The 26,558-nt window shown below is 45.1% G+C and overlaps 1 protein-coding gene across 4 annotated transcripts in view; it reads left to right on the forward strand.

The window, feature by feature from the left end:
* Positions 1-25,974, forward strand: part of EIF2AK3 (eukaryotic translation initiation factor 2 alpha kinase 3) — a 38,445-nt gene extending 12,471 nt beyond the window's left edge. The window contains exons 3-18 of one of the 4 annotated variants that reach the window (XM_075856316.1): positions 1,749-1,943; positions 2,094-2,224; positions 3,548-3,782; positions 4,878-5,040; positions 5,364-5,504; positions 5,928-6,050; positions 7,796-7,906; positions 9,620-9,840; positions 10,086-10,195; positions 12,885-13,007; positions 13,384-13,533; positions 16,834-17,620; positions 20,274-20,441; positions 20,526-20,627; positions 22,489-22,551; positions 25,454-25,974. In XM_075856316.1, coding sequence (XP_075712431.1) covers positions 1,749-1,943; positions 2,094-2,224; positions 3,548-3,782; positions 4,878-5,040; positions 5,364-5,504; positions 5,928-6,050; positions 7,796-7,906; positions 9,620-9,840; positions 10,086-10,195; positions 12,885-13,007; positions 13,384-13,533; positions 16,834-17,620; positions 20,274-20,441; positions 20,526-20,627; positions 22,489-22,551; positions 25,454-25,630 — 3,000 coding nt within the window. In that variant the 3' untranslated portion in view covers positions 25,631-25,974. The remainder of the gene's footprint in view (positions 1-1,748; positions 1,944-2,093; positions 2,225-3,547; positions 3,783-4,877; positions 5,041-5,363; positions 5,505-5,927; positions 6,051-7,795; positions 7,907-9,619; positions 9,841-10,085; positions 10,196-12,884; positions 13,008-13,383; positions 13,534-16,833; positions 17,621-20,273; positions 20,442-20,525; positions 20,628-22,488; positions 22,552-25,453) is intronic. The other 3 variants (XM_075856298.1, XM_075856307.1, XM_075856326.1) reach the window with 3 other exon arrangements.
* Positions 25,975-26,558: the final 584 nt, after the last annotated feature.

Raw genomic sequence — 26,558 nt, forward strand, 5'->3', positions numbered from 1 at the left:
TGGATACTGTCACTGTGTAGGGGCGCACCCTATGGAGAATATTAATGCTCAGTTGTCCACTTGTTCATTAATTTCCAGGAGGAATAATAGAGGAAAGGCACAATGCAGTTTCCTAAAATTTTCCTTCAGAATTATTTATAGGAAATACAAGTGTTTACTGAAACTGATGTATCAGAGCTCTTTAACGTAGTGCAATGGCTGTGGCCACGTTGTCCCAGTTCACATAGAGGATATTTCCTTGCGGAGTACCCGTCCTCTTGTTTTGCTAAGGGCATGTGGTGGAGGTGCTATTCTGGCGGTGTCTGGTCCAGTCACTGATTTACTTTGCTATCCTGTATATTATTTTCACCCCTCATTCTAGTGGTTTATTCTGGTGACTTGGTATCTGCTGATCAGTTCTGTGTGACGGTTACCCCTGTGTCCCCCGCTGGAGCTGGTGGTGGTCTTCGCGCTCTGCTATGAACTCAATGGTGTGACTGAATATCTGTGGGTCTATTCTGTACAGGACCACGCCACTCCTTGTCGGGCCTCCTGACCACGCCACTCCTTGTCGGGCCTCCTGACCACGCCACTCCTTGTCGGGCCTCCTGACCACGCCACTCCTTGTCGGGCCTCCTGACCACGCCACTCCTTGTCGGGCCTCCTGACCACGCCACTCCTTGTCGGGCCTCCTGACCACGCCACTCCTTGTCGGGCCTCCTGACCACGCCACTCCTTGTCGGGCCTCCTGACCACGCCACTCCTTGTCGGGCCTCCTGACCACGCCACTCCTTGTCGGGCCTCCTGACCACGCCACTCCTTGTCGGGCCTCCTGACCACGCCACTCCTTGTCGGGCCTCCTGACCACGCCACTCCTTGTCGGGCCTCCTGACCACGCCACTCCTTGTCGGGCCTCCTGACCACGCCACTCCTTGTCGGGCCTCCTGACCACGCCACTCCTTGTCGGGCCTCATGCACGCGACTGGTTTACGTGGTCCGTGCTGGGGCTTGCAAATCCGGACCACACACTCAGGGCGAGTCATTTTATGGTCTTAATTTTTTTGTTTTTAGCCCATGAATCTAATGCAAAAACTGCTCCAAATGAGCCCGTCCGGTTTTCTTGTGCCTCACGTTGTTTTCAGTAGATCAGAGGTGGAAACAGTTCCAAGAAAGCGAATGCTGCTTCTATTTTTTTTTTTTTTTTTTTTTTTTTCCTGCAAGCAGTTAAAAGCCGCCCAGGAAAAAGCCTCTTTCTTCCATTAAAATCAATGGGGGGGGCCATGTGGGCCATTTTTGGCTCTGATTCTGATGCGGTTTCCGTGTCAAAATCGGCGGCAAAAAACACAATGTGAACTACTCCTCACCCTTTCACTGCCACAGCAACTTTTACACTTTTGATAAAAACATAAAAAACCTAAGTTATAAAATAAAAATAAAAAATCCTATTCCACCTCTACACCTGATATTTCTAGAAGACACTTTACGTTCATGGGCGCCGTCATTCTACTTGTGCTTCAATGCAAACACTTTAAAATCCCCGTTCATACCGGCCACTTATCTGTCACGTAACAATAACCAGAACTGAAGAGACAAAAAAGATCAGAGGTCCAGAGGCCGGTAAAAATGGAGTCGACAAATGTTCCTACTATGAGCAGGAGGGGATCAGATGGGAAACTGCTCATCTCCTGAATATTGCACCTACAGCGCTGATCCTGCAAGCGTACGTCCTGGGCAGTGCGAGGGTTAAACTCTTTGCTTTCTCCTCCTAGGTGTTCGGTAATAAGATGATCATCCCCTCCCTGGATGGAGACCTCTTTCAGTGGGACCGGGACCGAGAGAGCATGGAAGCCGTTCCTTTCACAGTGGAGTCCCTCCTGGAGTCGTCGTATAAGTTTGGCGATGACGTCGTGTTGGTTGGAGGAAAGTCCCTGACGACTTATGGGCTCAGTGCCGGCAGCGGTAAGGTGAGTGCGCGGCCGCGCGGGCAGGATTGATGAGCAGCGCTTCATCATAGCCAGAGATTTCTAGACCTTTCAGAAGAACGGCGGCTGCCGCTGCGACTCGTTGGGGTGATGACTTTGCATATATAACCTCGCCGTCTACGCGTTTTACAGGTAAAATACATCTGTTCCGCCATGGGCTGCCGGCGGTGGAATGAAGAGGAGGTTGAGCAGGATGATATTCTCTTATTACACCGAAAGCAGAAAACAGTGCGTGCGGTGGGACCACGTAGCGGGAGTGAAAAGTAAGTGCACCTACCATTTATGTCTTAGTAGGACATACAGCGGCGATAATAAGGTTACCGATTGGAGAACAGCTTTTAAGGACCTCTGGCATCCATGCTTTATACTACATCACTTCTCTTGTGGTGTTATTGCTTGGAAAGTGAGCACTGATAGCAGCTGAAGGTGGGTGGTCCCAGCACCGCGGACAGCGAATCACCTCAGGACCTGCACATTGGAAGAACCTCTAGCCAACGTGGACAACCCTTTTTTAAACGTCATGTCTACAATTTTTTTTGGCCTAAACGCCTTGGTCACGTCTGTAGATGAGGTTGTAGGTGGTGAGACCTGCCGGGCTGATGCTGATTCGGCATTGTTCAGTCTTGGTGTAGTGAACCGGAGATCTGGCTCCTCCAAAAAGTTCATTTTCTGATGTATTAGATTGGAAGTGGACAAGGAGCCTTCACTTGGAGAGCGATATGCAAAAGACTGGCCGCAGTTTTGTGACCAATCAGATAGCAGTAGTCCCTTGCTAATGCCAATAAGAAGTGTTCACCCCCTCTAGGACATGTTAGTACTAATTAGGAATCCTGAGGTAATAGAGGAGGGGGGGGGGGGGGGTGTCTGCATTTCAGGATCCTAGTCTCTTGGCCGGAGTGGAAAGCGGTTACAAAGCACATCTCACTTTGGAGGACCGGACCTGTCCTGTATTATGCGGATAACACATTGATATGAATGAGCACGGTGTATTTCTTAATTCCCCCTGTGGTGGCGCTGCAGGGAAGAGTAATACTTTCTGACCGGTTTCCCCACAGATTAAGAATGATCGCTGGAGGTCCCACAGGAGGGACACTTCGTGTTTCGCTTATTATACAGGGATCTTCTAACCTAGTGATTGTCCAAAGCAGAGAACCCCTTTAACTGCACTTCACTCACTTAATAAATTTTTTTTTTTTTTTTTACTATCAGAAAAACTGTCGTAACTAATAGAAAACCCGGTTTGTAAACCTTGAAGAACTGAAGGCAAAACTATTCACCCTGCGGTCGTGTGCACTTTTACACCCAGTCTATGTAAAATAGTGAAGCAACTTTGCAAATTGTCTTGGTGTAAAAATACCCTCCCGTTTTGTGTACACAGCTCCAATCTTAAAATATTTTCTAATACCCGTTTAGGGCGTTTTGGGTTTATTTTGGGGCACTTTTTACTTGTACCTCCCTTAGTCAGAGAACGGTGGCCTGAGAGCAGCCTGGTCTTAGGGTTGTATGTAATGAGGCCAGACGAGATTTTCGGCTCCTGCGGATATGATTCGCCTCTTGTAATAAATGTGCATTTTTCTTCCGCTCAGGTGGAATTTCAGCGTCGGTCACTTTGAGCTGCGTTACATCCCAGATGTTGATCGAGCAGTGGGTTTTATCGAAGGCCACATTGAACCCAGCCGTGGCACAGAAGACTCCAAAATCATCGCTGACGTGGACGAGCAGGAAGCCGGCACCAGGGACCTGCTCATCAAGGTGTCTGTGGCCGACTGGAAGGTCATGGCCTTCGACCGCCAACTAGGACATCTCGAGTGGGAGCACCAGGTACAGGGCACGGGGACGGGCACAGCAACATTTGTGTTATACCAACCAGACCTGGGTTAGGAATCTTAAATGGCACAATAGAACTATGAAGAGTAATGCACACGACCGTAAAAACACCCGTTATTGCGGGTCGTAATTACGACCCGCAATAACGGGCGCATAGACTTCTGTTACCCACGGGTACCTTCCCATTTTCTCACGGGAAGGTGCCCGTGCCGTTAAAAAAATAGAACATGTTCTATTTTTTCATTTTACGGGCCGTGCTTCTATACTTTATAATGGGAGCACGGCTCGCAAAAGCGGCCGGCTGCCCGTGGCGGGCCGTGCTCGTAATTCAGAGTCGTAATTACGAGCACGGCCGTGTGCATGAGGCCCAACTCTGCCCTCCTCCAGTCATTCCAATACAAGTGAAAAGTCACATCTGACCTAGTTCACATAAATATATTCTGCTATACTTTGTTTCAATTCTTCACCTTTTTGGAGCAGTTCTGCTTCCTGTCTTTGAATAAAAACGTCAGGCTGGAAATCCATACCAACCTAATTTCTCACGTCTGAAGCTTTGCCACAATTGCATCCATTCTAGATAATCCTCAGTGAGTATAACCCGCACTGAATCACGGCTGATGCTTTCTACCTGTACTGATACACTGTAGCAAACCCTCCTGTCAGCAGAATAAATACCTCTCCGGAGCGATTTTTTTTTTTTTTTTTTTTTTTTTTTTTAACATTTTATTTTTTGTCACCTTGTATTTTATTGAACTTACAGTGGAAAAAGGTAATGGAAATAAACCATATTACGAGATCCAGGTAAGCAGCATCTGCACATATGGTGTTCAGGTCCTCACAGGAAATCGCCTGCATCACATACAATTGTTGTGATTGGGGTTGTATGGGTATTCAGCCTCTGGATGTAGACAAGAATGTTTCTGTTCACTGACAGCAAGCAGATGTCTGGATAATGGTGATGAATTTGAACACTGTATTGGGAAACGTCAGAACTTTTCATTTATAAAATCATTTTGCTTTATTTATATAAACCAGCGATTTTAATTATTTTTTCTCCTGCCTACATGTAACACTTGTCCTTCCATTCAGTTCTGCACCCCCATCGCCTCGGCCTGGTTAGTGAGAGACGGGAAGGTGTTTCCCATCAGTCTGTTTGATGACACGAGTTACTCCTCGAATGACGACGTCCTGGAGGACGAGGAGGATCTGGTGGAAGCAGCTCGAGGCGCTACAGAGTCCAGCTTCTACCTCGGTGTGTAAGATACAGATATATTGTGTGTATATATAGAAGAGAGGAGCCTCCTAGCAAAGATCAAAATACACCCCCCACCTCATTGGGGTGCCAGGGTTCCCCACCCAGAACAGAAGGATCTATTGTTTTCTTCTTCCTCCTCTATGGGCCGGTTCCCTGCCCCCTACTAACAATGTAGGTCCTCACTCTCTCCCTCTGACTGGGATGTACGGCTTTGCTCCCACATAATCCAAAAATATGTAGCCCTGATTCACCGTAATATTTGGGACTTTTGCTTTTTGTCTTCGTGTTCTCTGTATAATTCCTATCTCTCGGTATAACAGGGATGTACCGGGGGCAGCTGTATCTGCAGGCATCTGTCCGGCCGTCAGAGAAGTTTCCAGTTAATCCAACCGCGTTGGACACCAGGAAGGATGGAAACGCCGTGATCTCTCTGCCGAGGATCAAGTGGAAACCTTTAATTCGTAAGTTCTTTATATACACGGATATATCTCTGATTTAAAGGGGTTTTCTCTGGAAGACACTTCTACGAGTCTTTTGCTCAGGATTCCCTTTTATGAGCCAAAGTGGAGAGCTGCTACCAATTTCCTGCTCTTGCCCTGGTAGACCGTCCATGTATAACAAGAATGGCCGCCATGTAACGCTCCATTATCACTGCGGGTCTATAAGACTGATCTGATTTGTAGTTGCACTTGTGTGACTGTCTTACTCCTCTTTGTAATGTGGGGTAGATGTTGACCGGTAACCTGTGGGGGTTGGAAATGCTGGGAGTTGTCGTCTCCAGCTGAGTTAGTTTCATACCAGCCGGGGAGCCGCCCGTAGCAGATCACTCCTATGGACTGTATTAGATATTTAGAAGTATTATACGATCTCTGTCTCCTCCTCAGACTCGCCTTCCCGGACGCCTGTGTTGGTTGGTTCGGACGAGTTTGATAAATGTCTCAGTAATGACAAGTTCTCTCATGAGGAGTACAGCAATGGGGCTCTGTCTGTTCTTCAGTATCCGTACGGTAAGTCGCCATCCGTTGTCAGAGACCATCTGACAACACAATGTCATAGTAACCTGACCGGAACCTGACAAAACAACAACGATGGCCTATGACCGTTCTTAGGTGTTCTACTCGGAGTACTCTGCTTCTATGTCTCCTAGATTCTACCCCAGGTTATATAGTCTTTGTGACTATCTTCATTTATGCCGTCCAAACCTGCTCTCTAGCAGGATCGTCTGACTATCTTATGAGTTCTGCAGTCGAGGAAGAATTTTACTTGTTGCCATGGGAGATCTCTCACCAACGGAGCATGCAATAAACCTCTGACATGCCATAGTGACTAGTCAGTCCTCGGACCCCCACCAATCAAAACTTCTGAGACCCAGATCGGCTGCTAAAATTAAGTGGCAGAAGCCCTCGTGTGAGCGCTGAGCCACTTTCTGATCGGCTTTTCTCAGTTGAGAGGTTTGTGTACGACCCATAGACTTGGCATTGAGTTTGTGCACCGATGGCTCAACTTTCCGAGAAAAGCCGATCAGAGACTAAGCGGCTCACTCAAGTAATTCAGCTGCTTCGTTTTAGCGATTGGTGGGGGGGGGGGGGTCTCAGTGCTCGGACCCCCACCGATCAAAACTTCTGACATGTCAGAAGATTTTTGAACGTTTAGTTACCCTTTAAGCTGTTGGCAATATTTCATATCTATGCAGGATTGGAGAGGCTGAATGTTGCTGTACCGTGACTAGCATAGACGTTAGGCTGATCACGCGGCAGGTGTGCCTGCGCGATCAGGAGTGGGGCAACCGTTGTAATACACGGCTGCACCCCTGCTCCAACGGCAACAGATCAAAGACCCCTTGAATGCTGCGATCAAAGCGATCGAGGGACATACCTTATATGGGCAGACAGCCTAGGATCCGTTGAAGGACCCCAGGACTGTCTGACCTTATTTAATTTTGTTAGTACATACTTAGGTGTAGCGTAACTGCCTGTGTACTATCACCACACAGGCTTACTGCCAGTACATTATAGTTACAAAATAAAAATGCCCTTATCAGATTTAAAAAAATAAAGTAATGTTAAATCCCAAAAATTTTTTGGGGTTTTTTATTACAATTAATAAACTTTTTAAAATATAGAAGTCCCAAAACATAAAATCTGCACATATTTTGGTATCTCCATGACCGTAACAACCTACACAACAAATGTATAGTGTCTCTTATGATCAGTTTATTCTGTGTGAATGACAGAAAAAAATAATGGAAACTGCAGCGGAATTTGGGTTATTTTTTTCCCTTGCATTTTTGCCAAAGTATAAATTTGAAACCATGTAAATATACCTATAAATGGCATCTAATTATCGTACAACTCTCCCCACGTAAAAAAAGTAATAGTCTCGTACAGAAAATCAAGTTATGAGCACCGGGCTGAGAAGAGGAATGGAGAGGTTGTTCTGTCTAGGTGAAATATGTCAGTCCTTAGCGGGGTCAGGTGACAGTCCCCCTTATCTCGTGTACGACCAGTTTTACTCCACCGTACTTACCACCTCTTTCATATGCATAGTTGGTTGCTGGTACAATGCGAGTTGGCCTGGATCTTGTTTCGCTGCCTGTTTCTGGGTTGACCCCAGGCCGGGGGGTGTCCTCCTAATACTCCAACAGCTCTGCAGAAAGATGGTGACACCCTCCATGGTTTCAGGGCACCCCAGTAACCCGAACATGACGAACCCTAGACTGCTGTATCCTCACGACCTTATACCTTGTTTCCAGCAAAGAACGGAGAAGCCCCCAGACCTGGAAAGCAAGAATCTCCTGAAGGTCACATTGTAGCAGCTGCTCGTCTGGCTTCATTCCCTGTCCAGCCGGCTTCTCTTATTATTGGTACATACCTGTACTCTGTGACACCCCCTCATCCCAACCCCCTGTACTCTGTGACACCCCTCATCCCGACCCCCTGTACTCTGTGACACTCACTCATCCCAACCCCCCCAGTACTCTGTGACACCCCCTCATCCCGACCCCCTGTACTCAACCATTGTCCTTGTGCCAAATCACACTGTGCTGATTGTCTCCCGTTCAGGGCCGGCAAGAGTAGTGACAACATGTGGATGTGCTGGATTTACATTTGCTCCATATTTCATCCTAGAACGGAGATTCCTTCTGTTCCCTCATTATCTAGTCCCTTGCGGACAATAACATCCTTTGCCACTTTGGGCACCAGAAGAGTGTAATTGTCCGCAGTCCCTAAAATGATGAGATGGTCGGTCAGGGTAGAGTCCTGCGGCAGGATTCCCCCATAATCCACTTCTCACAGGGTCCTGCTCGCTGGATCCAACTCTTGCCCAGTGCCGCTGTTCATACATGTTTTGGCTGTGGGGCCGCTGGGCATCGTTGACGTGCATGAGATATTCATCCTCATCCTCACTCCCATCGTTTTCTGCTACTTTGTAAATTTGCACTTTGAACTACAGCTGTGATCAGTTTTAAAGGCTATGTAAGTTTGTTTTGTTTTTGTTTTTTTTTTCTTTAATATCAGTGTGATTGCAACTTTAATTCGTTTTTATTAAAAAATTATTTACGTTTTGAGATACGGCTGCTCGGTATTCCGTATACAAAGCAGCTGTATAATTCGCTAAATCCTGTTCCCGTCAGGTCAGCGGGACTGACTGGTTCAGTGTCAGACACGCAGGAGCCACCTGTAATCTATCACATAAGTTCATAACTTAGAAAGTCTCGCAGACCTGACCGGAACAGGATTTAGCGACTAATACAGCTGCTCTGTATACAGAATACAAAGCAGCTGTATCTCAAAGTAAAAAATTTTCATAAAAACTAATTTTAAAGTTTCACAAATCAGACTGCTAATAAAAAATGCCTTTCGAAGGTGTACATGGCCTTTAAGGGGTTGCCTCCTGAAGATGTATTAGGGCTTATAGATGTCATAGAGGGAGGTACGCCACTTTGGGAGCCCCCACTATAAGCTGCTCATGAATAGCCGCCATGTAATGCTGCGTTTCCTCTACATGGAGTGTCTGGCCAGATGCAGCTTCCCTTCTGCAATAACATCTGGTCGTCCATAGAGAAGCCGGACCCGCCGGCTTCTATTTAAATACAAGTTGTGTTCAGGAGACAACCCCTTTAAAAGGATATGTCCACCCTTCAACGTTTTTAGTGTGCGTGTCTACTCCTTAAATAGTGGAGACTCTGTAAATACATTACTTGTCTTTTACTGACTCTGCGTTGCAACCTTTTTATTTATACTCGAGCTGCACTAACTATTTTGCTGGTTGTCATGGGAAACAGTCGGCAGGCTTGTTGACAGATCCCTACCAGCTGAGCTCCATAAGGCACAGGGAGAAAACTCTGTGTAGATAGTAAGTCAGCAAGAAATGCTAGGAGGGCTGCAGAATTGTGATTGCAGCTCTGGAGTATAATGCAGGCTGTCATTACAGATCAGTGCAAGATACATAATACAATGGCTTTACTATGTTACTCCCCATCTTCCAGCTCATAGTTCTCTGTAGGTGGACCTGTCTGTGGACACGTGATTGATCATCTTACCCTGTAGTGATATATGATGATCTCTCTCTCCAGATAATGGTTATTACCTGCCGTACTACAAGAGAGAGCACAGCAAGCGGGGGACGCAGATCACCATTGGGATACGAGAGAACCCAATCTACAAGAACATTCGCAAGAAAGATCCCGTGGTGCTTCTCCCCTGGTGGAAGGAGATCATCGGCACGATCCTGCTGTGCATCACCGCCACCACCTACATAGTGCGCAGGCTCTTCCATCCCGCTAACAGCGCCAGGGTGCGTGACACTAACCGTATTCATTATTAGAAGTGCTCTCCTACTTGGGCCGCAGCATGACATGACCTCAAGGTTTCCCTGTAGAAATAGTAGGACTTTGTTTTCCTGATGAGGAAACTGAGGTTGCGTTAATAGCACTATTTTACACCAAATTTCGGGAAATGCGCTGCCACGGTAGAGCCCCAGCCTTAACAATCAGTGTAATTTTAACTTAACTTTTCTCCCCCCCTTCTATCTACAAGCAGAAGAGGAAAGAATCGGAGACCCAGTGTCAGACGGACTGTAAATATGAGCCTGTGAACCTGGAGCTGAACGACAACAGGAGTGACTATAACGGCTGCGGATATGTGTCCCGGTAACACTCACTTATTCTTATATACTCCGGTGTATAAAATACCTTTTTATTTCAAGAGTTAAGGTCCTTTTCCAGGGGCCAATTATCGGCATATGAACGGCCGTTCCCGATCATTGCTGTGTGCAAACAGGTCAGCGATCAGCCGATGTGCAAATGCTCGTTCATCGACTGATTGTCTCGTCTGCTGCGCAAAATATTCTCGTTGTCGGCAGCGCGTCTCCCTGTGATGTGCTGCAGACATGATAGAAATGTGGGACGTGCGATCGGGGTAACGAGGGCTCGTCCCCATACTCGGCTTCTTGTGAAAAGGGCAAACGAGCGCCGATCAACTAGCCGTCTCATTGACCAGCGCTCGTTTACACGGCCCGTGTAAGAGGACCCTTCTGGCGCTTGTACATACAGACATGGCAGGGGATGGCAATGGGGGAGTCCCCTACCAATGTCCCGTGGCTTCACTTGGGGGAGACACTGAGCCATAGGCTATAATGGTTGGGCAGGGTCTTTCCTGAGTGAAACCAAGAGGTCAACCGAAGCTGAAAGGACGACGTCTCGCTGTCCTCGTGAGCTGGTAAGAATCTGGCAGAAAATTTCTAGCCGTAGACGTTAAGATTCCCATTTATTGTCCAAGGTTATTATTTCTATTGTAGTAAAACCTCCCTGTAAATCTGCTCCGGTATGTTCACACGCGGCAGATTTGTTGTTTAAATGTCTGCGACTGACCATCTGTTCCACACGTGAATGGGGTTGTTTCTGCAGCGTGTACTGGATTTCTGCAACAATTCTGCTGTGTGAATATATCCCCATAGTTCATCATTTACAATGTAAACTCTGAAGTCTACGGCCTTGTTCACACACTGCAAGTTTGCTGCTGATTTTTTTTTTTTTTTTTTAAGCCAAAATCAGGAACGGGAAGAAATATGTAAATGACTGCCTAATAGGTCTGCTCTACTGTGTCTAATTCTGGTTATGGCTTAAATGTATGCAAAACCTGCTGCAAATCTACACTGTGAACAAGGCCTTAATGTGGGGCAGCACTAAGACACAATTGACACCAATTTTTCCACAATCTGAACTATTTTTATTTTTTTATTTTTTACCCAGTGACACTTTGTGACTGTCCCTTTTTTTAACTTGACCATAGTTCTCATAAATATTGCTACATATGCAGATTGGGGAGAATCTTTATAATAAATGGCAGTTCTATTTTTCTGATACACCACTCAATATCCCCTGCATAGATTAATTGTAAAATGCTGCCTGCAGCCACCACTAGGGGGAGCTCATTGTATACTGAAATACATTGAACTCCATAATAAGGTGTGCAGTATCTCCTAAGCGCCCTCTAGTGGTAACTGCAGGTAGACAGCAGGTTCTTATAAAACTGCCTGTGTAGCAGATTAGGTGCTCTGTATCAAAAGAAAGGAGCTCCAACAACTATAAGGCTATGTTCACACGCTTAACAAAAAACGGCTGAAAATACGGAGCTGGTTTCAAGGGAAAACAGTCTCTCTGATTTTCAGCCGTTTTTTATGGCCGTTTTTTGAGCTGTATTTCTATTGAGACAAGGCAAAAACGGCTCCAGAAGGGACGTGCACTTTTTTCTTACGGGGCGTTTTTTTTTACGCATCGTCTTTAGAAACGGCACGTAGAAAAACACCCTGTGGGAATGACATGTCGTTTTTTCCCGTTGAAATCAACGGGCAGATGTTTGGAGACGTTCAGCCCCCGTATTTTTAGCAGTTTTTCAAAGCGTTTACGGCCTGAAAAACGGCTGAAAATAAGCTGTGTGAACATACCCTTAGGTCCTGTTCAGTTTTTTGCACAGAGAAATCTGCCTCAAAATTACATTCAGATATTGAGGCAGATTTTGGCCTGCCTGCACTCGTTGCCACGTTTTTCGCCTGTGGCCATTGAGCGACGCGGGTAAAAATGGCCTTTTCCCAGCAAGCCTTTTTTAATTTTTCTTCTGTTTGTGGGAATAAAACTCCTCCGCCTCCCATTGAAATCAATGGGATGCGAGTTCAGATGTTTGTTTTTTTGTTTTTTTTTGTACAGTTTCCACGTAAAAAAAAAACATATATCAAGAAGTTTATCCGCACAGGATTTTGGGCCAAAAACTAGGTAGAGAATTAGTTTGATAGGTTGTGGTAAAAAAACAAAACAAAAAACAAACATCCATGTTCTATTGAAAGTATATGACGTCGGTGTCTAAGTTGTGGCGCTCTGATTTTGGGACCACCACCGATGTTTTGCTTTTTAACCGTTACCGTGCTGATCCTAACCAGGCGCTGTCTGGTATTGCAACTAAACCCGGAAGTGATTGGGACTGTGGCAGCGCTACATAGCGGAAAGTCTAAAGAGACTGCTGCGCTTCATCTAGGACTGCGGCCCCTTCAGTCTGTGGATTGGCGGGAGCTCAGAGATTGGGTTGTCACTAATCTGATGGCGTATGTGAACAAGGTCATCAATATTTATGGTAGGAAAACCCCTCTAAGGGAATCTCACAGGTGAACACTGCTTATAATCTATACAAACTGTTCCCTCTTCTGAGAAGAGGATTGGACCCCGGCAGCTTCTGGGGTCTCGTCTGTAGGATCTTTATTACAACGTCTCACACGCAAACCATGAACCATGTGAGGCGCGTTATTCCCGACGTGGATGATTCACACTCTGAACCTCATTATTTTAGGTATCTGACGGATTTTGAGCCTATCCGGTGTTTAGGACGCGGCGGCTTCGGAGTGGTGTTTGAAGCCAGGAATAAAGTCGATGATTGTAACTACGCCATCAAGAGAATCCGCCTTCCTAATAGGTAACCGGACGCTTGTCTTCCAGTATTGCAGGCACATGTCCAGCGTGTGACCGGCCTCCTCCGCACTCGCTGCCTGCGCTGGATCATCTGTTGCGCCGCTGTATGTGATGCCAATGTCCTGTCTCGTTGGCGCTGTATGTGATGCCCATGTCCTGTCTCGTTGTTGCCGCTGTATGTGATGCCCATGTCCTGTCTCGTTGTTGCCGCTGTATGTGATGCCCATGTCCTGTCTCGTTGTTGGCGCTGTATGTGATGCCCAAGTCCTGTCTCATTGTTGGCGCTGTATGTGATGCCCAAGTCCTGTCTCATTGTTGGCGCTGTACCACGTGACTGTAGCTCATTATCTTAAAGACGATCCATTCTACCCTCTTCCTAGGAAACTGGCCAGAGAGAAGGTGATGAGGGAAGTCAAGGCGCTGGCCAAACTGGAGCATCCTGGGATTGTACGTTATTTCAATGCATGGCGTGAAGAGCCACCGCAGTTATGGCAAGAGAAAATGGATGAGCTGTGGATAAAGGACGGATGGTACAGACTCTCATTACTCCCAGACCTTCATTCCGTACTTCTGTAATGGGTATAAAGGAAGTCTAGTGCACTGGTGCCCAACACGCTGTTACAGAACTACAACTACCACCATGTGGCTAGAGCATGCTGGGAAGTAGTCCTGCAACACTGGTCTAGTCTGTCAATTCTAAGAATGGTCCTGTATATCTGGAGCTGCCACGTTTATATGGTACAATTAACACTACGTAAGCCAAGTGGTGGTTCAGATCAAATGAGAGTTCCAGCCTGAATATTAAATGAGGGTTCCTCTTTATTTGTTTACTTTACCATAAGGGTCTCCCAACTCTCACTTTAGCTATAAGCAGCTTTTTATTGGCTCAATGTCTTGCTTTATTCAATGGGAGTATTGAAAAACGCTAGAAATATACCCGAATTCATGATAAAGGGTTAATGTGCTAGAATACTTTTCCAGAAAGGCATATAAAGGACGGGGAGGGGGGCGTTTAAGATGTCACAAGTGTTAAAGGGGTTTTTCCGAGACTATAATATTAATGGCCTATGCTTGAGCCCCTCGTCCTCTTCATTGTTTACCAGGCAGAGCTCCGTTCATTCGGTGGTGGCTGTGTCTGGTATTGCTCAGCCCCATTCATTTAAATGGGAATGAGTTGCAGTACCAGACACGGCCACTATGGAATGAATGGCGCTCTGCCTGGTAAAGATGTGGCGTTTGGGGCAGCTGATTGACTTCTGGCACCCCCTTCAAACACTTACTATCATGTTGATGGCTTATCCTCAGGCTTTGTGTCGGAAAATGCCTTTTAAAGAGAACTTACACAGTTTATGGGTCCACCGGAGCAGTGTGGGAGGGATCTTATGTGGTCAGGACTTCACTAGACCGGAAGAAAGAGCAGTCACTTCTTTCCTTCTATCTTTTTTTCCTTTCTTCTTTTCTTATTCCTTCCTCCTTTTTTCCTTCCTTCCTTCCTCCTTTTTTCCTTCCTTCCTTCCTTCCTCCTTTTTTCCTTCCTTCCTTCCTCCTTTTTTCCTTCCTTCCTTCCTCCTTTTTTCCTTCCTTCCTTTTTCTTTCCTTCCTCCTTTTTTCCTTCCTTCCTTCCTCCTTTTTTCCTTCCTTTTTTTTCTTTCCTTCCTTTTTTTCCTTTTTTTTCCTTCCTTTTTTTTCCTTCCTTTTTTTTTCCTTCCTTTTTTTTCCTTTTTTTTTCCTTTTTTTTCCTTTTTTTTCCCTTCCTTCCTTTTTTTCCTTCCTTTTTTTTCTCTTCCTTTTTTTTCTCTTCCTTTTTTTTTTCCCTTTTTTTTCTTCCTTCCTTCCTTCCTTCTTTTTTCTTCCTTCCTTTTTTTTCTTTCTTCCTTCCTTCCTTCCTTCTTTTTTCTTCCTTCCTTTTTTTTTCTTTCTTCCTTCCTTCCTTCCTTCCTTTTTTTTCCTTCCTTCCTTCCTTCCTTTTTTTTCCTTCCTTCCTTCCTTCCTTCCTTCCTTTTTTTTCCTTCCTTCCTTCCTTCCTTCCTTCCTTTTTTTTCCTTCCTTCCTTCCTTCCTTCCTTTTTTTTCCTTCCTTCCTTCCTTCCTTCCTTCCTTCCTTTTTTTTCCTTCCTTCCTTCCTTCCTTCCTTCCTTCCTTCCTTCGTTTTTTCTTCCTTCCTAACTTCCTTCCTTCCTTTTTTTTTTCTTCCTTCCTAACTTTCTTTCTTTCTTCCTTCCTTCCTTCCTTTTTTTTTCTTCCTTCCTTCCTTCCTTCCTTCCTTTTTTTTCCTTCCTTCCTTCCTTTTTTTTTCTTCCTTCCTTCCTTTTTTTTTCTTCCTTCCTTCCTTCCTTCTTTTTTCTTCCTTCCTTCCTTCCTTCCTTTTTCTTCCTTCCTTCCTTCCTTCCTTTTTCTTCCTTCCTTCCTTCCTTCCTTCCTTCCTTCCTTCTTTTTTCTTCCTTCCTTCCTTCCTTCCTTTTTCTTCCTTCCTTCCTTCCTTCCTTCCTTCCTTTTTTTTTTTCTTTCTTCCTTCCTTCCTTTTTTTTCTTCCTTCCTTCCTTCCTTCCTTCCTTTTTTTTTCTTCCTTCCTTCCTTCCTTTTTTTTTCTTCCTTCCTTCCCGTTTTCTAGGAAGCTTATGCTCTCAATTCCTATCTCGGAGTGGGATAGTTTTTCACTGTAATAAGGTTGATTGTAGGCATGGGAGTTGAGGTTCACAGCGTTATACTGGACCCACAAAAGTGTCACTTTAAAAAAAATCTTAAAGGAGTTATCTGAGACTTTTCAAAATTGGCAGAAAGGCCGGGGATGGCATTACATAAGAAAGAAGTGCCCCCCTGCTCCAGCACAGAGCTCCCGTTTTCAGAGGACCTCCCTGTCTTGGTGGGGGCGGTTTAGGGGGTGAGTATCTGTTTATTATGTAATGCCATCCCCTGCCCTGCTGCCAATTTTTGGGAAATCCGAAATAACCCCTTTTAACTTTATGTAAATACTTCACTTCTCTTGTGCTGATCCGGAGTAACGTTACATTTTGTTCTCCATTCATGCCTTAAGCTGCTTCCTTAACAGAGAGAAATGCGTTGTGAGCTACACACGGCTAAACTTGGGTCACATGTCTGGGTGGAGCTAAATAGGTTTCTGTTTCCAAGGACAACTAGGTGAAATGTGCAAGCGGCTATGTTAATGGGAAACCTTTTAAAACTATTCAAAATCTGTACAACAACACTGCGAGCGCATGTCCTTATCATCAGGGGGCAGGATTACATGAAATCTAACACCTTTATTATAAAGCTGGAGGCAGATCACACAGGATCCACCATTGCTATAAAGTGATGGAAACCACTCCGCCCCCCCCCCCACCCTGCAGACTGAACTCTGCACATGTCACAAAGCATGCCCACAACACTCCCACAGAAGTCAATAAGAACAAAAAAAATAATTTATATATATATATATATATATATATATATATATATAAAAATAGAAATCTTGCAGCACTCAAAATTGTGAAAATAAAGTGGTTTATTCAGCCAACAAACAGCGACGTTTCATGCTTGATAAAGGTCCTATTGTAGGACAGAAACATCGCTGTTTGTTGGCTGAATAAACCACTTTATTTTCACAATTTTGAGTGCTGCAAGATTTCTATTTTTATATACTACCTAGTCCTTGGATCTGGACGGCTTGCTTGGCACCTGTACATTTTTTTTGGTGAGTGCTGCTGTTTTCTTTTGCTATATATATATCTATCCATAGTCTGTGTAACATTGTTTTTTTTTTTTTTTTTTACTCCTAAGTAGACAATGTATATAGACTTTAAAGTAACGTTGCGACTCTTCTATTTGTTCCAGCACTGAATGGCCCTTCAGCTCCCCTACTCCTATGGACGGCCTTTCCATCAAGGTTCGGAGTGCAGACCCCTACTCTATGAAGGAGCAGGTAGAGGTCATCACTCCTTCTTCCGAGTCTCAGACCTCCCTGTCCACTGAGTTTATCGTTATTGATCCAGGACGACATCCAAGGCGCCCATTTCCCCTCCACTTCTCTCCAGGTGACGACCTCCACTTCTCTCCAGGTGACGACCTCCACCGGTCACACGAGGTTATGATGAACCTGCAGGACAGTTTCCTTACAGACTGTGATCTGGAGCACAGCACAATGGATGATGACGTGGGGGTTACTCATGAGCCCCGGGATCTTGGCTTACATGAGAGAACCTCCTCCTCCATCATCTTTGAGGACTCGGGTTGTGACAACGCGTCCAATAACTTAGACAACAGGACGGATGTTTCCGTTGTCGTTACGACCAGCGAGTTTTCTCAGCGAGACTCCGGTACCAAGGACTCCAGCGCGAGTAAACCCTCCCCTGCCAGCACTTTGTCCATTTCTCCTCCGCGACCAAAAACCTTGAACTTGGACCTAACCAAAAACACTGCTGAGAAGCTGAACCCCAGCTCTCCTAAGGTGTACCTCTACATTCAGATGCAGCTGTGCCGCAAGGAGAACCTTAAGGACTGGATGGAGGCGCGCAGCGCGATGGAGGACCGCCCGCGGGCTGAAAGCCTCAATATATTTCTGCAGATCGCAGAAGCCGTTCAGTTTTTACACAGTAAAGGGTTAATGCACCGGGATCTAAAGGTGCGTACCTCCGATCCTGTATACAGGCCGCCTTACTCCGTAGTACAAATTTTGGTGTCGACCGTTTATTTTAAGGGTTTTAAATTGTTATAAATGGAGCAGTTTAGTCACTTTGTAAGAAACTTTGTTTCATGGTAGAGACAAGGCTTATATTACAACGTGTCTTTGATTTATATAAAGTTCTAGCGTTCAAATCATTCCATTATAATTTATACTGACCCTGTGTGATAAATGGCTGTTATCCGGTCATAATTCACCATGGGTTAGATTTAAAGGGAATCTCCATTTCTTTTGTGGCTGGTCTACACCTCTATCAGACACTGTATTCTGTTAATAGACCATAAATGACAGGGTAATACCAATCTTTTAAAGGTCATCAGTATGTGATTGGTAGGGGTCTGACACCCGGACCCTGCACCGCTCAGCTGTGCCGGAAGCAGAAAGCTCCATACACCGTATATCGGCCGCGCTGCAGCTCTGCTTCTAATCTAGGAATAGGAACAGATCTGCAGCACGACTGCTATACGGTGTATGGAGCCTTCTGCTTCCAGCATAGACGACTGCATAACTCGGGGCTGCCTCCGGGCACTGGAGCAGCTGATCGGTGCTGGGTCCGGGTGTCTGATCCCCACCGATCATATGCTGATGACCAATCCGGTGGATAGGTCATCAGAATGAAAAACCGCCCCCAATCTGGACTACCCCTTTATAGCAGTCAGAGCTCTGTCTGCTTTTCTGATTCGGGACTCTATATCCCCTGCACAGAGTTAAACGATAAACTCCTGGCTTCCTGCAGCGTCCACTATGGGATCTTACTGCACCCGGTTATTATAGCGTTCAATGTATAAACCGCGTGCAGTGAGCTCCCATAGTGGCCGCTGCAGGGAGCCAGGAGTTTATAGTTTGTGAAAGAAATTACAACACCCTTAAAGGGGGTTTCCAGAATTTAAAAACATGGCTGCAATCTCTCACCATGCCAGTGACTGGGGCTGAGCTGCAGTACCTCACACAACCTGTGGGGTGCTGTTATTGGAAGAAAGCAGTTTTGGCTTGTCTAATCCTTAATTAGGCCTTTAACTGTCTATGCAGTTTGGAGTCTTGCATCAGAAATACAATTGCTTGACCGCTATAATCTTCCAAATTAATCTGTACATATGTTTTTTTTTAACCTATTTTGTAAAAAAAAAAAAAAGTCCCCACTTGACCAATATTTGAAGTTATTAAGCCCCCGGCTACTTTGCTTGTACGTGGGTCCTGGAGCGTGAGGTCTGTCCGCTTATGTGACAGACCCTTCACTATTGGAGCAGTTCTCGGTGGTCTCCCAATGTTTACACTGCAGCACATTACATTGAGCAGTACCTTATGCCTTTAAGAATATTTTTTCATTTACATGTAGATGTATTGTGTGTGTGACTTAGTTTTCTTCTGTCCACTTTTCCTGCATAGTCTATCTCGAGGTGCCGGGCTGACTTGTATCTGGAGCATAGAAATCTATATAGTGTGTAGTTTGACTCTGCTCTCCTTCTGCTCAGTGGCGCTCCCGACCACCCGCTATGCAGGGAGAGGCAGCTCAGTCCTTTATTTACTTGACTTGCAGTCTCTGCACAGCCGGGGGGTCCGGACCGGCGCTGTGTAGTGACTGATCCCAAGAACGTAGGAGGTCAGACCCCACCGACCATGAAGTGATGACCTATCCTAGATATATATCATCACTTCCTAAGATGGGAGCGCCCCTTTTAAGAGTTCTTACTTAAGATTGTAGCTGCAATGGCTCAAGTGCTGAATAGGACCAGTTGTGTGTGATTGAGGACTTAAAGTTGTCCTCCTGAGCAGGAATAAGGATATTTTGGAGGGTCTTTGGTTCTCTTCTGTTAGCCGGAGTGAAGTCCTCCTGCACAGGACGACTGGTGCAACCACTTTGAGCTAATCTGATCCCTTAAAATTAACATTAAAAAAGATTGCCTGGAGCTCCGATTCGCCAGCCCCCTCCCCAGTGATCAGCTGTTCTCCCCAAAGGAAGCCGTGTCCGGCCACAAGGTCCCCAGCTCTGTCCAAAATGTAGCAGTACGTGCCAGCCGTATACATGAATGGTCGTCCATTTAATGCACGGACACCGTGTCTGCTAGATTGAGCGTGGGACCCCCTTAATCTCCTAATCTGGCATATGAAAAGGGTTTTTCTTGAAGACCTCCCCTTTAAACTCCTATACGGTGAAGGCAACCATTGTACGAGTAGCTTCGGGTTGTGAACATCGCTGAGAATGTAGCCTGCTTAGTATTTGACATTCATTTTTACAATATTTCTTGACACCAAGAAGTATTCAGGTGCTTGCTGGATTGTGGTACAGCCCACAGACGCCTCTAGGGGGAAGGTGACTCTTCCAGATTTTTTTATTTTTTTAAAGGGGTTCTCTGGTTTGCACAATCCCTATTTGTTAGAAGGGTCTCTTTACAATAAGTTGATCAGTGTCCTCTTACTGGGACCCCTAGCGATCATCTGTAGTCTTTGGGCAAATCCGTCTACGTGTTCAGTTTCCCTACAGCACCACCACAGGTGAAGTAAAGTATTAGTGTCCATTCATAGCAATGGGTTGTCTGTTTAATTCAAGGCCTTATCTTGTATATTTTATCCTCCTCCTTTTCGTGCTTTGCAGCCTTCCAACATATTTTTTACAATAGACGATGTAGTGAAGGTTGGAGACTTCGGGTTGGTGACTGAGATGGACCAAGAAGATGATGAAGAGACCGTTTTGACGCCCATGCCAGCCTATGCCCGACATACCGGGCAAGTGGGAACCAAACTGTACATGAGCCCTGAGCAGGTAGGTTGCAGTACTGCAGATTGTCCACTGGTTGTCTCTAGAAGGACGTATCGTTTCTTATAGACGTCTTCTGCTTGTTTCCAGATGTACGGACAAAGTTACTCTCACAAGGTGGACGTCTTCTCCCTGGGCCTGATCTTATTTGAGCTGCTGTATCCGTTCAGTACCATTATGGAGAGAGTACAGGTCAGCGTCTGCTCCACAAATGACTGATATTTTGGGTTTTTTCTTTGACAATCTTGAGCAGCGGCATGACATGTGCACCGCTTCTCACCGTAATCTAAGCTGGAAGTTTCTCCATGTACTAGAATAGTTCTCTTGTAGTTTTTTTTTTTTTTTTCCCTACCTGGTTAAATATTTGCACTGCAGGCCGTGCTTCTAATAATCTTCCAGTATATCATACACCAGAGATCTGCAACCTACGGCACTCTGGCTGTTGTGAAACTACAATTCCCAGCATGCACTAACTGCCTTTGGCTAGAATATTCAAGCCTTTGGTTGTCCGTGCATGCTGGGAGTTGTAGTTTCACAACACCTGAAGTGCCGAAGGTTGTTGAACCCGGTAATACACGTTTAATTTAAAAAAAAAAGTAATAATCTGGTGCTACTTTCAATGCATGCAATTCTCTATTCCCTCCCTAGGTGGCACTGTGTCCTCTCTGATCCTGCACTGTATATGTAGCAGAAGCTTCTCCTTTTTATTGCTGGGGTTTCGATTTTTAGGTTTTTTTTGTGGAAAGTTGCGCTCCCCCTTCCCATATACCGCCGGCTCTGGTGGGCCCCAGCATTTCACTTAAAAGGGTTGTTTTATCAGAACCAATATGTTTAATATTAGAGCGTAGATTTTCTGCTAGTCTGGTTTACGTGACCCCCTGGAAGATGTCCGGTGACTCATTTCCCCTGCAATGGCACTTCAGAGGAAATGTAGTATGACATGGCACCCGATCCGCTTTTTTGGTGGCTCTCCAGTCTGGCTCGTACAGCGGGTTCCCAAGTGGACAAAATCCTCGGCTGTCCAAATGCTGTAATGGGACTTGTGTCCTAGAGCTGTCCTGACAGGGCAGTCCCTTTCCATATGGACTTCATAGAGATGGGTCCCTGTTGATTACCCCTATAAACCGGAGCAGGAACCTAATGGGAAGAATAGGCCTTGCAGGTTTGGCGTGACTATCCTGATTGTCCAGTCATTTATATGGCCGCTGGATAATGCAACCATGCTATACGGGAATGTGTAATCACTTGTAGCTTTGCTTTCAGCAGCCGGTCCCATGGTGATAAACGGATTTACGGCTTTCATTGGAGGGTTGTCCTGATGGGAGATTCCTAAGGCTCTGTTCACGTCTGCGTCGGAGACTCTGTCGTAGATCTGGTCCAAAATACAGGGAAAAAATAAATAAAAATAGTGCAGGAAAATACTGGATAAAATAACATCTGCTGCTGTGCTGTTCACCGCCGCCAAATCTGGAGACTGAGTGGCTGGACCTGAAAGGAGGGGGAGGCCAAATAAATCAATAGGGGTTTTGTTTTAATTTTTGTAATCCCTGCAAAACTGCACAATTTTTGCCGTAATAACGTAAAAACAAAATGAATAAGCTGATCGTATATGTCTGTGTATAGTTATTTAGTGAGACCGTCCTCTGCTGTACGGGAGTGTTCACCGTCAAATCACGTATTTTGCAGCGAATTTTGAATCTTGCAGCAAGAAAAGCAGTTTGTCCGTGACGTGTGGTGACCCTTTGGCCTCATGCGCACTTCTGCTGGCCATCAATGAAGGATCCGTGAAACAGACCGCACACTGATGGCTTCCGTCTGCAGTCCGTTGTTTCACGGACCAAATTAATGAAAAGGCCGAGACTGTTCCATCAAAACGGACAAGAGTTGGGTGGGCACGAGACCTTAAACTGCTGCGTCGGCACACAGTGTTTTCTGCCAGCGATCTATTACTCTGGCTACAAATACTCCTTAAAAAATACTGCGGCGTGGTTTTACTTTAAAAATTGTAATAAATGGTGGAGACGTTTCCGTTGAATTTCTTCTTTTCATGTAGATATTGACAGACTTGCGGGACCTGAAGTTTCCGTCCCTGTTTACCCGGCAGTATCCACAAGAGGTGAGCGCTCCCTGCCAGTCTCTTCTATTGTGTTCAGTATAAAGGAGCCTGGAGCTTTCTACCCGGGTCAATGATTGGGAATAAGCATTAGTACAAACTCCAATCATTGGCCGGCGTAAGTAAACACGGCAGCGACCAGCCGATAAGCCATCACTCATTTGTCAGCTGGTCGGATCTTCGGCTCTAGACCTGGTCTTGTCGCAGCAAGTCTAATTCCTCCCCGTACTCCCGATCTTTGCTTTTCTTTTTTTTTTTTAATGGAGTAAACCAGCGCTGATAAGCTGTATTGTCGATCAGCCCTCATAATTGGTGCTTAATACTGGCAGATATTTGCCCATGCAAAACCACCAACTTGTAGTCTGGGATGAGTAACCGAAGTCACCAGGGAGCACCAGCCTTATACTAGAACAAGATATATATATATATTTTTTTAATGGGTTCAATGCTCGTTGCAGGTTCAGAGGAATATAATTTGATACTTTATGTGAAACTACAATTCCCAGCATGCACTGACGGCCGGAGTAATAAAGCCTTTATCTAACGGCTGGGAATTGGAGTTTTACAATAGCTGGAGTGCCGAAAGTTGCTGACCCCTGCATTATATCCTAGTGGCCAGATCTGCATCTAGAACTGCCCCCCCCCCCCCACCCCCATTGTCCTTGCTTTAGGCTGTGTGAGATTTATGTGAAGATCTTTTTGTGTTTGGAAGGACATGCTTGATTTTTTTCTAATACTAGAATGACTAGAATAGTTCCCTGTAAAGTGTATGCGCACCATTTATTTTTCCGATAAAATAAAGCTAGATAAAAAGATGATCTAATTACCTTATACTGATCCTGAGTTATATCCTGTATTATACTCCAGAGCTGCACTCACTATTCTGCTGGTGGAGTCACTGTGTACATACATTACATTCCTTATCCTGTACTGATCATGAGTTACATCCTGTATTATACTCCAGAGCTGCACTCACTATTCTGCTGGTGGAGTCACTGTGTACATACATTACATTACTTATCCTGTACTGATCCTGAGTTACATCCTGTATTATACTCCAGAGCTGCACTCACTATTCTGCTGGTGGAGTCACTGTGTACATACATTACATTACTTATCCTGTATTATACTCCAGAGCTGCACTCACTATTCTGCTGGTGGAGTCACTGTGTACATACATTACCTTACTTATCCTGTATTATACTCCAGAGCTGCACTCACTATTCTGCTGGTGGAGTCACTGTGTACATACATTACATTACTTATCCTGTACTGATCCTGAGTTACATCCTGTATTATACTCCAGAGCTGCACTCACTATTCTGCTGGTAGTGTCACTGTGTACATACATTACATTACTTATCCTGTACTGATCATGAGTTACATCCTGTATTATACTCCAGAGCTGCACTCACTATTCTGCTGGTGGAGTCACTGTGTACATACATTACATTACTTATCCTGTACTGATCCTGAGTTACATCCTGTATTATACTCCAGAGCTGCACTCACTATTCTGCTGGTGGAGTCACTGTGTACATACATTACATTACTTATCCTGTATTATACTCCAGAGCTGCACTCACTATTCTGCTGGTGGAGTCACTGTGTACATACATTACCTTACTTATCCTGTATTATACTCCAGAGCTGCACTCACTATTCTGCTGGTGGAGTCACTGTGTACATACATTACATTACTTATCCTGTACTGATCCTGAGTTACATCCTGTATTATACTCCAGAGCTGCACTCACTATTCTGCTGGTGGAGTCACTGTGTACATACATTACATTACTTATCCTGTACTGATCCTGAGTTATATCCTGTATTATACTCCAGAGCTGCACTCACTATTCTGCTGGTGGAGTCACTGTGTACATACATGACATTACTTATCCTGTACTGATCCTGAGTTACATCCTGTATTATACTCCAGAGCTGCACTCACTATTCTGCTGGTGGAGTCACTGTGTACATACATTACATTACTTATTCTGTACTGATCCGGAGTTATATCCTGTATTATACTCCAGAGCTGCACTCACTATTCTGCTGGTGGAGTCACTGTGTACATACATTACATTACTTATCCTGTACTGATCCTGAGTTATATCCTGTATTATACTCCAGAGCTGCACTCACTATTCTGCTGGTGGAGTCACTGTGTACATACATTACATTACTTATCCTGTACTGATCCTGAGTTACATCCTGTATTCTACTCCAGAGCTGCACTCACTATTCTGCTGGTGGAGTCACTGTGTACATACATTACTTATCCTGTACTGATCCTGAGTTACATCCTGTATTATACTCCAGAGCTGCACTCACTATTCTGCTGGTGGAGTCACTGTGTACATACATTCCATTACTTATCCTGTACAGATCCTGAGTTACATCCTGTATTATACTCCAGAGCTGCACTCACTATTCTGCTGGTGGAGTCGCTGTGTACCTACATTACTGATCCTGAGTTATAGCCTCCAGAGCTGTATTTACAATTCCCTTGGTTCTTGTTAGAATGAATCCGCAAGCTTGTTAGACATGCCTGTAACAGAATAGTGAAGATCCTATAATTCATAGAGGTCGTTGTTTTTTTTTCCTTCTCAACAGTGCCTGGTGTAAAAACTAAACTTCCTAGAATGCAAATCACCAGTCGGGAGGTTGAGTCTATAATCAAAAAAACAAACCGTGCAACTGTTGTCTATGGGCTGTGTGGGATATTGCAGCTTCTTCCCATACAAGTCAATGACTGATCTGCAATACCATACACAACCCTTAGACTGGAGCGGCGCCTTTTTTTTTTTTTTTTTAAACTTCTTGACAACCCTCTTAAATCTCGGTCACTGTACAGACTAATCTGTAGAATATCTGACTTCTTGCGTGTTTCTGTTCTCCGCAGCAAACCATGGTCCGGCATATGCTTTCTCCTAACCCAAGCGAGAGGCCCGAAGCTGAAGAAATTATAGAGAGCCCCATGTTTGAGAACATTGACCTTCCCGGTAAACTGACTGTCAGGCAAAGGTCCCGGACACTGAGCTCATCCGGCCTGAAAAGCCTAAAACATTCCAGCAAGTGATCGCTGCCTCCGGAAAGACTGCACCGGTTCAGATCCCCTCAAGGTTTCCGTTCACTCCGGGGTTTGCATAGAACTTATTCTGCCATAATCCATGTTTTATACTGATGAAGAGCACAATGTACCCGGCGGCGTTATGAAGACCAAGAGTTGCTGTTCGTAATGGCCATACATTAGGATGAAGCTTTTGATTGGATCTGCCCTTCCAATTAAAGGGCACCACACCTATTACTGTTCACTCAAGATCTGTAGTCCTCTAGAAGATTATCTGTAGGAGTCGGGCTGTTTTTGTTTTTTTTAATATATTTTTACATGACGTGAAGCACAGACTGGAGAGCGCATTGAGGGGGGGGTTTATAAGAGATCAAATATTTTTCTATGTTTTGAATTGTAGGTTTTTAAATCATTGAAAGCAAGTTTCATATTGGAAGATTACAAAGTGGGGGTGGGGGGCGGTCTACCTGCTGTACCGTTGATTTATATAGATGTTATCTACATATAATGTTCAGTAACTTTTAATACTTTTCAATTACATTGCATCTTATACTCCAGTCACATCCAGAGCTGCATTCAGAAGTCTTCTGGATCCATTTTGGAATGTGTCAACCACTGTGCAGACAGACACCTCCTATACGGTTCTGTATTGGTTTCTGGGAGATGTAGTGTTTATGCTGGGTACATATTCGAAAACTGGAACAGTGGCCTATGGCAACCATTCAGAAGCTGTTTTTGGGAGGGGGGGGGGGGGTGGCTCTCTGCATATCTCATCCTGGGTTAACAGGACAGCCTTTCCCAAAGTCTCCCAGGATCAGCTTTCATCCCCTCCTTAGTACTAAATATACAGCTCATGCGTACAGATATATAGTATGTCCATGTGCAGAGCCTTAAAGGGGTTGTCCAGCAATGCGGGGAGGACTAAGGTTTTTTTGTT

The sequence above is a fragment of the Rhinoderma darwinii genome, chromosome 1 (assembly GCF_050947455.1).
Source record: "Rhinoderma darwinii isolate aRhiDar2 chromosome 1, aRhiDar2.hap1, whole genome shotgun sequence".
NCBI classification, from domain to species: domain Eukaryota; kingdom Metazoa; phylum Chordata; class Amphibia; order Anura; family Rhinodermatidae; genus Rhinoderma; species Rhinoderma darwinii.